Source organism: Coregonus lavaretus (genome assembly GCF_964263955.1).
Source record: "Coregonus lavaretus genome assembly, contig: HAP1_SCAFFOLD_9444, whole genome shotgun sequence".
NCBI lineage: Eukaryota > Metazoa > Chordata > Actinopteri > Salmoniformes > Salmonidae > Coregonus > Coregonus lavaretus.
The window spans coordinates 2084-15162 of NW_028161219.1; the positions used below are offsets into that span (position 1 = coordinate 2084).

Consider the following 13079-nt stretch of genomic DNA (forward strand, 5'->3'; position numbering starts at 1 on the left):
AGTCGAATTACACACAATTTACCTAGACTTCTCAAAACCATGGTGTCATTAACCCACTTTTTGGGTTGTTTTGGAGGATGGAAATAGAATGGCCACGTGTAGGGGTTTCCACTAGTTACCACAGCCACAAAGTCAACATTGGCTATAGGCTATCGTAAAAATTCATGAAAACAAAAAGGGTTAGGCATAAGGTTAGCAGTATGGTTAAGGTTAGGGTTGAGGTTACGGTTAGGTTAAAAATCAGATTTTGAGAAGAGAAATGGTAGAAATAGGCGGGGTTTATGACTTTGTGATTGTGGTAACTAGTGACGACCCAATTCTAGGGCTGCCACTCCTAGGGCAAGTCACAAGCCAACCTACATATTAATTAGGCTATCAAATTGATCTTAAAGACCATGAATAAATAGCCTAGGCCCAAATCTATGTATTTAGGCGACGTTTATTTTTTGTTATGCACAACTCCAGTGAAGAAAGCTGCAAATCATTGTTGCAGACTGTTAAACGTTAACTAAATATGTCTTCATTAGGCGTAATAAACACAACCAACAGAAAATGTCTCTTCTACTTTCAGAAAAGTTGTGGGACTGTGGTTCGGGCCGGGGGGAGGTTCTGGAGGTTTTCGTGGGGAGAGGAGTGTAGCCTGGCTGGCGACACAGTTTAGCCCTCCGGGTAAACGAAGCAGAGACTGTTTGGAACCAATGGGAATGAAGCATCCACTCCCCTCGCTCTGTAATTTTGAGTTCAGTTGGGTTGGGTGCTGCAACAGTACAGTACAGTGCAGTGCAGTCTTGCCGAGGGACTTTGGATAGACACAGAGGAGTTCAACGCATCACAATAGGCCTATTGCTTTGGTTTTATTTCTGGGAGTTTATGTTTTATTTTCAAACTTGTATTTCAACTTACTAGGACTTTCTTACAAGTCTCCACTATTTCTGGAGGTTTTTATTAGGGGGGTGAAGGAGGGCAGTGCAGGATGAATGGAACGACTTCTGAGAAGGCGGCATCGAGCCTGTCGTCTGATCTCCACGCCACACTGAGCTGTCACCCGGGCGCCAAGGATTTGCCGACGCTGCCAAAGTCCTCTGCCATGGACATGGGGTTCTACAGCGGCCAGACGACGCACAGCCACCACGACTACTACCCCAGCCACGGCCAGTCCTACACGCAACCAATGAAGCCATACTCGTATCATCACCACTACAATCTCCATGGGATGGCGCTATCGGGGGCCTACATTGCCAAGTCGGAATACCCTTATCCCCATACGCAATACGCTCATTATACCCGGGACATACAGTCACATCTCCAAGATATCGGTAAGATTTACGCATGAGACGCGAGGCCATTTTTGGTAAATAAAGAGTTGTCTCGAAGATATGTTTATTAATACTTTGTTTCGACGTGTCAATGTTGCCCAAGGTAAATTAACCATCCAAAACGCGTATGCTATCGCTTATCGACAACGAGGACCAACCTTTATGCCACATAATTTAAATTTGTCTATTTAAAATTCTATTTATAGGAGTTGGGAGTTCAACGGTTTTGAAAATAGTGTAAGTTAGCGTACTTTTGATTTGGAATAATTTATCAACTAAATTAGGCCTACCTTTACGGAAAAAACACATGATTTCACAAAGGTAGGCCTAATGTAGTTGATGTGAAACCATGTGGTTTTGGAACACTTTACATGTGATGATATTTCACATGAAGTTTCACATGGATAAAAAAAATCACATGATGCCCTGCGAACAAAACGTAATTATGATGTCCCCGGAAAGTCACGAAATAGCCAGTGTTTTCCACTTAGCTACATACAGTACTTTACATACATGATTACATTGTGTATGTTTATTTCTACAGTAATTATTACTCAACATGTGCGATATGAACTCACAACCTCTTGGTTCACGGCATTCAGAACTTCCAGCTACGCCACCATGTCTGTGTCAATGATTGATTTCACCTGTATTCCTACATTGGACTTCAAAGTAAATCTCAGCTTTGTATAATACACTCAAGAAAAACTATTATATTTATCACAGTGATTCAGGAGAAACATTAAAACAGAATAATATGCCCCACCAACATTAGACAACTATACAGAAACCCCTCAAAATGCTGAGATAAGTAAACGAAATCAGTGATGAGAGAGTAATCAGATTAATTCATAGCTAACATAGCAGTGCAGATGTCAGTCTTTTGCTAAGTGCAGATATGTATTATGGTAATGAATCTGTAGGGGACTTTGGAATGGAATCATATTGATTAAAGATTTCTACACTTTTTTATTACACATTTTAGCTCAATAATGTACATTAAAGCTAGAACCCTTAATTGAAACAATAACAAAGCTGGTACCCTGCCTGTGTTTTGGTAAAAAGCTGAGAGATGGGCCTGGATAAATGTAACCACTCTCAAATTCATAGAAAGAGCTATTGATCCATGATATCACAATTATAGTTTTAACCATGTTTTGAGGCTATACAGTGTTTGTTTACATTTACATTGTTTACAAACATTGGCGTAAAACAAGCTTGTATTTTGGGTTCTGATGGGGTATGACAGTTGATCTAAGCTCGTGAGGCATTTATAAGTTGTATTATTCAAGAATCAATGGGTATATATCATTAATTGATAATTAAAGTCCCAAAATGTACAGTTGAAGTCGGAAGTTTACATACACTTAGGTTGGAGTCATTAAAACTCGTTTTTCAACCACTCTACAAAATTTGTAGACCTCCACAAGTCTGGTTCATCCTTGGGAGCAATTTCCAAACGCCTGAAGGTACCACGTTCATCTGTACAAACAATAGTACGCAAGTATAAACACCATGGGACCACACAGCCTTCATACCGCTCAGGAAGGAGACACGTTCTGACTCCTAGAGATGAACATACTTTGGAAAAGTACAAATGAATCCCAGAACAACAGCAAATGACCTTGTGAAGATGCTGGAGGAAACAGGTACAGAAGTATCTATATCCACAGTAAAACAAGTCCTATATCAACATAACCTAAAAGGCCACTCAGCAAGGAAGAAGCCACTGAGAAATGTCCTCTGGTCTGATGAAACAAAAATAGAACTGTTTGGCCATAATGACCATCGTTATGTTTGGAGGAAAAAGGGTGTTGCTTGCAAGCCGAAGAACACCATCCCAACCGTGAAGCACGGGGGTGGCAGCATCATGCTGTGGGGGTGCTTTGCTGCAGGAGGGACTGGTGCACTTCACAAAATAGATGGCATCATGAGGAAGGAAAATGATGTGGATATATTGAAGCAACATCTCAAGACATCAGTCAGGAAGTTAAAGCTTGGTCGCAAATGGGTCTTCCAAATGGACAATGACCCCAAGCATACTTCCAAAGTTGTGGCAAAATGGCTTAAGGACAACAAAGTCAAGGTATTGGAGTGGCCATCACAAAGCCCTGACCTCAATCCTGTAGAACATTTGTGGGCAGAACTAAAAAAGTGTGTGCGAGCAAGGAGGCCTACAAACCTGACTCAGTTACACCAGCTCTGTCAGGAGGAATGAGCCAAAATTCACCCAACTTATTGTGGGAAGCTTGTGGAAGGCTACCCGAAACGTTTGACCCAAGTTAAACAATTTAAAGGCAATGCTACCAAATACTAATTGAGTGTATGTAAACTTCTGACCCACTGGGAATGTGATGAAAGAAATAAAAGCTGAAATAAATAATTCTCTCTACTATTATTCTGACATTTCACATTCTTAAAATAAAGTGGTGATCCTAACTGACCTAAGACAGGGAATTTTTACTAGGATTAAATGTCAGAAATTGTGAAAATGTATTTGGCTAAGGTCTATGTAAACTTCCGACTTCAACTGTATGTAGCAACTATGGATTCCACATTTAAAATCCCCATACCATTTCATTACTTCCCTTACAAAAAAACATGTGACATTTGCAGTTTCACATGTGAAATAACTGTTTTCACATGTTGATCTGAAATGTTCACATGTGAAAACAAAAGCGGACAAGTGAGGTCTGTTGTTCAAATGTGAAATATGTTCAATATAGTCTATTCATGTTCAATATATAGCTAACATGTTCACCACCTTTTCACATGTGAGGAGAATAATGTTTTCACTTCACATGTAAATTGCAGATTCACATGTGAAATTTGCACTTTCACATGTGAAAAACGTTAAAATGTTGTCACGTGTAGTTTCATGGTATCACGTGTTGAAATTTTGCATCCCCATGTTGTCACATTTATTTCACATGAGATGATGATTTCATATGTGCTGAAATGTTTTCACATGTGTACTTTCATGTTATCACGTGTTGCTTTTACATGTTATCACATTAACTTCACATTAGATCACGTGATCACAATTTTTTCTGTAAGGATAGGCTATGCAAATGGAGTAGGCCTAGGCCTATAGACAATATGTCAAGAATTCAGAAGATATTTTTTGCTATTCTGCATTCTAGGCTGCAAAGCTAACAATGTGATATTTGTCAACATTTAAATTAAAATAAAAACAGCTATAGCCTACCCATTTTGTATTTTTGTCAAAAATGCTTAAAGGTACCAAACAGTTATTTGGATTCCCATGTAAAATACCCTTTTGAGTGACTAAAATATCACCCATAATATTTGTTTTGGATAGAAATGCTCAAAATATGAGAAAAAGTCTTTTTTTCTCTCATGGCTAACCACCAGGAAGTTTGAAATGACAGGCTGAGTGGGCGGGGAGCTTATATTCATAAGCTCGCCTTGACTGATAGCTCTTTGAAACGCCTATGTCAAGCAACATGGTTGCAGTGAGCAGTGTTGCAGTAAAATCATCTCAAGCAAATTTGGTGAAACACAAAGCAACTCAAACAACATTGAAACTGCATCAATGATGTCAAAAATGGTTTATACATCTCCTGTTTGGCATGTCTCTTGGAATGCGGTTCACAGCAGCACTGAAGGATGTGTTGACATGACAACTGCGTCAGTGTTTTGAACGACCCTTCCCCCCTTTTGTGGCATGCTGGCTGAAGACCTAGCTAACCAGTAACTAGCTAACACCAGACACAGATGAAAGGGGAAACATAAACTTATCTTTGCCATAGATGAATATGGTACACTTTTAATTATATTTGCTGATACCCTACCGTCCAATTTTGGCACAGTAGAGTAGCTATCTAGCTATATAAACCATGCCCCTCTGCAAACATGCCTTCCCTGATGTTGGTTACGAGGCGGTACCTATTTAAATTAGGTAAGAGAAAATTAAGGTGATGATACCCTATCGCCTTAATAATCCCGCCTCCTGAATCCAAGTGATTGACATGGGGGAGGGGACCAGTAACTTTATGATCAAACTTTATCAATGTAGAAGCAACAGTCATACATTTCATACATTGGTCATCAAACTTTGATCTGGTTTCATCCAAATATCATCACATTTCATGAAAAGCATGATTTTGACTGTTCATGACCTTTAAGATGAGCTCCCAGGGAATAGTGTATTATATAAGTTTTAGCCTACAATTCAAATGACCCATTAGGCCTAGTCTACTTCGATCATTTTGCAATAACACACTATGCTATTGAGCTCTTAAATAATATAAATTGTTCATATGGCCTAGAATGCAAATTAAAATGTAGCCTATTCTATAAACGCAAAAGGTTTCTTTATTTCTTTCCAAAATTGGTTTTTGCAAAGCAGCTGAAACCTTCACATTTGAGAGAGAACTGCTATTGTTTTTGTGTTGTCATTGGTAATGTTGGTGTTGTTAACAATGTTTAGGTATCTAGGCCCTATAACATACCGTTTAGCAGGTGGCATTGGCATTCCAGGAAGAATCTTTCTCTTTGAATTGGCCCGGATACACACATCAGGTGTCATGACATGTCAGTCTGGCACGCATTGCTTTTTGGCTCAATAGCCTGTCTTAGAGTTTTGACTTGATCACTGCATGTGAAAACACCCCCAAACAATACATGAAAGCTATATAGCCCATATACTCAATGCACCAATCATTCCCTCTCATTAGTGGCATATCCCATTATAATGTGAGGGGCATTGGAATCTCTTGGACAGAGACATTTTGTGCACCACCCTCCTTAGGCTATTGAGTAAAGCATATTTCAGAACTGGTAAAAAAATGATGTTGACTAATGAAATATATATAATCAATTCATTCATCTGTTATCATAATACTTTTCATTCATCTGTTATCGTAATACTTTATTTCTGTAGGCATAGGCCTATAGCCTACTGTTTAAGCCCTCTGTAGGCCTACTGTAAATGTATGAGCCTCTCAAGTCCTTTAGCCAACTAAAGCTCTGTTGTCATTTTTCATTTTTCAGTGAAAGAGGAACCAGAGCCTGAGGTGAGAATGGTCAACGGAAAGCCTAGAAAAATCAGAAAACCTCGCACTATATATTCTAGTTACCAGCTCGCTGCGTTGCAACATCGCTTCCAGGGAGCTCAGTATTTGTCTCTTCCTGAGAGAGCCGAACTAGCGGCTCAACTCGGCGTGACACAAACACAGGTGAGGAAGCCAATAGGCCACACATACCACTGTTATGACACGCTGTTGAGAGATTTATACCTCTATGATTTATGTTCATTTGTTCAATAAAACCATGACCTATACTGGCATCTATTTTGCATACTTTAGGTCTACACCTAGTGAATCATCTGAGATGTTACAGGTTTTTTTATCGCTTTCTATTTTCACAAGTATGTGGTACATTTTCACCACTCTTAGTACAAAACTCAAAACAGATCATCAAAAAGGCAGTTGTTTTAAAACTCTGAGCACGTGTTCAATTGACATAGTACAAAACACAAAATCATACAGTCACTTTTTCATTAAATGTAATCAGTGTTTCATCTAGAAATACATGTTTCACATTTCAATACATGTTCATATAAAGTAATTGCCTTTCACAATGCAATGCTCACATTACTTTTGATATGATTCTCTTTTCTTTTGTTAAAAGACGTTACTATAACTTAATCCGACTGTTCTTAATTGATGATCACTTAAACGTTTGGTAAACCTATAGATTGTACACGTAAACTAGTTTGTCTGCTACAGATTATGAGAATTACATAATGAAAAAGTATGTCTGTAAAGTAGAAACATAAAATAATATGATATATACTCGAATGTACTACTATGATAATGACTATTATGATTTTGCTTCACAGTAAGTAAAAAATAAATCTGATAGACAAGATCAGAGATGTACTGTATGTAACAAATCAACGTTTATTGGTCACGTACACAGATTAGCAGATGTTACAGCAGGTGCAGTGAAATGCTTGTGTTTCTAGCTCCAACACTGCAGTAATACAATATCAATACAATACCAATACACAAATCATCCAGAAAGTCCAAGTCAAGAAAGAAATGCATCCCCTATACAATAAACATGTATCCAAAATGAAGTGTGCCATAAAAAAAAAAAAATTCCCCAGGTGCATGATCAATGAGGATATTTACTGCGAATTCAATGAGAACCTATGGCCAAATGCTCAAGACAGGCTTAATGCAAACTAGTGCCTGCTAAAACTTATGTTTCTTTCATTTATTTTATTTGATTACATTGTGAAAGATGTCTTCAATGATCACACCTTTGATCACACATGGGATAGAAATAGCTCAAATATTTTTTCTTCCAGGTCAAGATCTGGTTCCAGAATCGGCGTTCCAAATTCAAGAAGTTGTACACGAACGGGGAAGTTCCACTGGACCACAGCCCTGGAGCCAGTGACTCTATGACCTGCAATTCACCCCCGTCCCCGGCCATTTGGGACAGTAGTGTACCCACAGACCCCGCCACTAGAGAGCCGGCTCTCCAGCCCTCCCTCAGCTCCTCTCTATGTTATGTGGAGGACTACACTCAACACTGGTATCAACAGACCTCACAGTCACGCTCACAGCACTCAGGACTGGTTCTTCAGCACACAACAACACCACCAAAGAATATGGGGGCGGTGTACTAACACAAAATGTATCGGTCCAAACTGTGGTCCATCAACATGGAAATAAAGCCTAGAAGGCTGAAGTTCACGGACAAGTTGGGAAACATGCACAAGGACATGTTGTCTCTGTTGTTCCTTTTAGATTCAAAACAGAGGAACTGTATACAAAAAGAATGGACAAATCCAAATCCATGTTCTGTTTAGATAGAGTGATGAGTTGCTAATGTTATCAGTGGCTCATTTCACTCTGTTGGAGAGATTTGATATGAGAATGGATGGAATAGCAACCTATTTGGTGGCACTTTCCTTTACAGTGGTCCACTGTGGGACCTTTAACTGAACAATGAAAAAGGTCCTTTCAGATTCTTTGATCTATAGCTATAAATATATACTGTCAGTGCATTCAACACCCTTTGTTTCTTCACAATATGAAACACACAGATACATGGAAGTAGCGTGTACCATTTTCATACATTTATATATTATACTTGCCATATGTTGCATTTATATAGATGTAATTAAGGCTCAATTCACATATTGAGCCATACACATTTTTATTTCACAATGCATCAAAACAAAACATCTCTTGGAAGTTGCAGAGAACTATAGGAAATAAAAATCTGTAATTGGTACTTTGTGTTTGCAATAGATTTTTGGTAAAAGCCATCAACTCAGGTTGTTATTTATAATGTAGCCTATTTTATACTCTATTGATCTGTTAGTAGAAATTAGAGAACTTCAAACATCTGATTGTGGCACTTTGGTGCTTGAGAAACACATTTTATAGGTAGTCTTTTGAGTGTATAATAAAGTTTTTGTTTTTATTAATTATATTTGCACCAATTGAAATTATGTAATATTTACACACACACACACACACACACACACACACACACACAGATGTAAATGACCCCTTGAGATAACATTCAAATCTTGTTTCCATAATCTTCTTTATACAAATGATCCATTGAAGCAGTTGTAAGACAAAATGGAATAGTAGAAATGATATATTAACAGTCCAGACCAATACATATATAGGAGCTTAGAGCTTGATCTCTATTGAGATGGAATCAAATGTTATATTACAGTTTTTTTTTTTTATCACATTGGTACTACTTTCACAAGTATGTGGTGATTTTTTCAAAACTGTTAGTACAAAACTCCAAACTGGTAACACTTGCAATGCAGCCAGTCTTACATTCAAAACCTTTCATTGTGCATTCATTTTGTTTGTGGACATCTTTCACCACACAAACATTGATCCAAAATACAAGTTTACTGTGAAATATAATAAGTATATTGGTTTAATCACAAAAACACAACATAATGATATATTCTCAATTTAGTTATTTTAACAACCAGTTAATCCAATAGCAAAACATGTAAGATACATGTTTCTAAATTGCCCTTTAAATGTAGTGTGCTACAGTACTGTAAATTACAGTACATTACACTGTTTTCACATTAGGCAATACACTTGCACTACCCATTAATATTGACTGAACATCAAATGTCCATCATTTCTATCCCACATGTGATCAAAAGTGTGATCATTGAAGACATCTTTCACAATGTAATCAAATTAAAGAAACAATGTTTAGCAGGCATTAGTTTGCATCAAGCCTATCTTGAGCATTTGGCCATAGGTTTTGATCGATATCGCAGTAAATATCCTCATTGTTCATGTACAGTGGCTTGCGAAAGTATAAGTAAGTTTGTTGCCTTACAACCTGAAATTTAAATGGATTCTTTTGGGGGGGTTGTATCATTTGATTTACACAACTTGCCTACCACTTTGAAGATTAAACAAAAAAATGTTTTTGAAACAAACAAGAAATAAGACAAAAAAACAGAGAACTTGAGCGTGCATAACTTTTCACCCCCCAAAGTCAATACTTTGTAGAGCCACCTTTTGCAGCAATTACAGCTACAAGGATCTTGGGGTATGTCTCTATATGCTTGGCACATCTAGCCACTGGGATTTTTGCCCATTCTTCAAGGCAAAACTGCAACAGCTCCTTCAAGTTGGATGAGTTCCGCTGGCGTACAGCAATCTTTAAGTCATACCACAGATTCTCAATTGGATTGAGGTCTGGGCTTTGACTAGGCCATTCCAAGACATTTAAATGTTTCCCCTTAAACCACTTGAGTGTTGCTTTAGCAGTATGCTTAGGGTCATTGTCCTGCTGGAAGGTGAACCGCCGTCCCAGTCTCAAATCTCTGGAAGACTGAAACAGGTTTCCCTCAAGTATGAAAAATGTATGCACTCACTAACTGTAAGTCGCTCTGGATAAGAGCTTCTGCTAAATGACAAAAAAATATATATATTTTTTTCCCTGTATTTAGCGCCATCCATCATTCCTTCAATTCTGACCAGTCCCTGCCAATGAAAAACATCCCCACAGCATGATGCTGCCACCACCATGCTTCACTGTGGGGATAGTGTTCTCGGGGTGATGAGAGGTGTTGGGTTTGCGCCAGACATAGCGTTTTCCTTGATGGCCAAAAAGCTCACTTTTATTCTCATCTGACCAGAGTATCTTCTTCCATATGTTTGGGGAGTCTCTCACATCGCTTTTGGCAAACACCAAAAGTTTGCTTAATTAAAAAAAAAAGTAATAGCTTTTTTCTGGCCACTCTTCCATAAAGCCCAGCTCTGTGGAGTGTAAGGCTTAAAGTGGTCCTTTGGACAGATACTCCAATCTCCGCTGTGGAGCTTTGCAGGTCCTTCAGAGTTATCTTTGGTCTCTTTGTTGCCTCTCTGATTAATGCCCTCCTTGCCTGGTCCGTGAGTTTTGGTGGGTGGCCATCTCTTGGCAGGTTTGTTGTGGTGCCATATTCTTTCAATTTTTTAATAATGGGTTTAATGGTGCTCCGTGGGATGTTAAAAGTTTTGGATATTTTTTAAATAACCCAACCCTGATCTGTGCTTCTCCACAACTTTGTCCCTGACCTGTTAAGAGAGCTCCTTGGTCATCATGGTGCCGCTTGCTTGGTGGTGCCCCTTGCTTAGTGGTGTTGTACAGTGGTGTAGTGGTCCCTGGAGAAATGGGTATACTCTCAGTATTCACCTTTTTTTTTTTTAAGTAGTCCAGAAAAAAGCCCTGTTTTAGAAACAGTGACATGTAAGACTATGATTTAGTTTACCCAAAAATATGTAATTTCTACTTGCACACTATTATAAAATGATCATGACTTGATTAGGAGCAGTTTGTAGTTACTACTGGTCACAAGAGCAGCCTGGATGAATGTAAAATGTATTTATCATGAGGCAAACAGGAAATGGTGTTTCGATTATTTTTTGCACATTTATTTAAATAAAATACTTCAAATCTGAAGGTGACAATGCATCCTTGTTCATATTGCTATATGCTTTGTTTTGAACATGTTCATTTACCGGTAAATCATTCAACAAAATATGTTACAACAATATTTAGTTAACAATTAACAAAAATATATGCATTAACAACACATCAACAGTGATATACTCTCTCAACCCAGCACTGGGTTTCTGACCTTTGCTCATACTACAGTATATTCCAGACAAATTTGCTTTCTGCAGGAGCTTTCACACTGCACTGTCTAGAACGCACCGAAGAGGCAGCACGATGGCTCTTCAACCAGGTCCTTGTATATTTTCTAGGATCAAACTTGGAAGTTGGTGGGCCGTTGATATTAATCATCATCAAGTTTGATATGTTTGAGATCAGAAGGACAGCCCTCTTGTCTGAGCTTATATTGTTCATAAGGCTAAAATTCCTCTCACACTCTGCTGTACCGACAGGGAATGTTTTCATACAGTTCATAAGTGGTTTTAGGTCCTTGGGCTCACTACTGGGCTCTTCCAGTAGGTCCCGCATCCCATTCAGTGCTTGGTCTGTGCACAAGTTAAATCGCTTGCACAGTCGCTTAACTTGTTCTTCACCATGGCGGATGCTGGGCTTTGATGGCCACTTACTCTGATCAAGGATGCTGAGGTCCATGATGGTCTCATCTTCAAAAGACAAGCGTTTCTCCAGATTGTTCACAAGGCTTTGTAAGAACTGGCCTGGATTGATAGACTTCAGCTTTGCATTTGTTTTCAGGGCTATAGACCGATACTCCCCAGTCTGTTTTGCTTCTAAAGCCTCACTATATTTCTCACCTGGACTCTCTTTGAATGACTGGATCACTCTGATTGAGCGTTTCAGCAGATGCTCTGCTCTGAGGAGCGTTATAGAACGAGACTGAAGCTCCTGTGACAGGAGACTTAGTTCATGGAGAGTGTCGTACATGAGGCCAAGGTCACAAATGAATTCTGGACTTTGAACACGGTCTAACAAACCTCTGTACATCTGCCTCTCTTTGGTGGACCTCATCTCATCACTGCAAGCATTTTTAAAGTGCTGCACAAGAGCTCCCAGGGATGTCCAAACAGCACGAACAGTCCGAAAGCTACTGGCCACCCAGCGTACATCCAAGATTCTGCCAATGCGAAGAAGTTGTGAGCCTACTTCAGCTGCTGCATTAACAAGTTCACGTTCATTTTTGTTTGACACACTATACAGAGAGTATAGCTTCTGGATAAAAGTTTTAAAGTGATTGACAGAGTTTACCTCATCAACTGCATCTGACACAGCAAGTTCAAGTCTATGGTTCATGCAGTGCCATACAAAAAGCTTTGGGAATCTCAAAGTCAGTCTGGTTGCTACTCCTGACTTCTTTCCTAGCATGACACTGGCTCCATCAGATACAAATGTTACCCAGTTTTCATGAAGCCACTCTTCTGTAAAGCCAGCATTAGTTAAACAGGTGAGTAACGCCTGTAATATGCCATCTGCTCTCTGATTTTCCAGTTCAACAAGTTCCAGGAATATGAACTCAGGGCTTTCTTCTTGAATTGATGCTTTAATAGAAACTGTCATGACAGCTTTGTGACTTAAAGAAGATGCCTCGTCAATTAGGACAGCTAACTTACTGGATGATGCTATAATGCTGCTGATGATTTTGCTCTGCATCTCACTAGCAACATGTTGTATTATTTGTGTTGCACTGTAACGTGAATGAAGTATTGAGCCCATTTTTACACCATTCAGTTCCTGCAGCTCAATGAGGCTCTCATGGTCAGAAAAGGGTCGGTT

The 13079-nt window shown here is 38.9% G+C and overlaps 1 protein-coding gene across 2 annotated transcripts; it reads left to right on the plus strand.

Moving 5' to 3' along the window:
• Positions 1-743: 743 nt before the first annotated feature.
• Positions 744-9242, plus strand: LOC311121001 (homeobox protein Dlx3b-like). Of its 2 annotated transcripts, none has more exons than XM_084195547.1 (3): positions 744-1316; positions 6333-6517; positions 7657-9242. In XM_084195547.1, exons 1-3 carry the CDS (start codon positions 974-976, stop codon positions 7978-7980), a joined length of 852 nt encoding a protein of 283 aa, XP_084051673.1. In that variant the 5' UTR covers positions 744-973; the 3' UTR covers positions 7981-9242. The 2 variants fall into 2 exon arrangements, with proteins under 2 accessions (XP_084051673.1, XP_084051674.1); XM_084195548.1 differs by having other exon boundaries at positions 6333-6355; positions 7657-8789.
• Positions 9243-13079: the final 3837 nt, after the last annotated feature.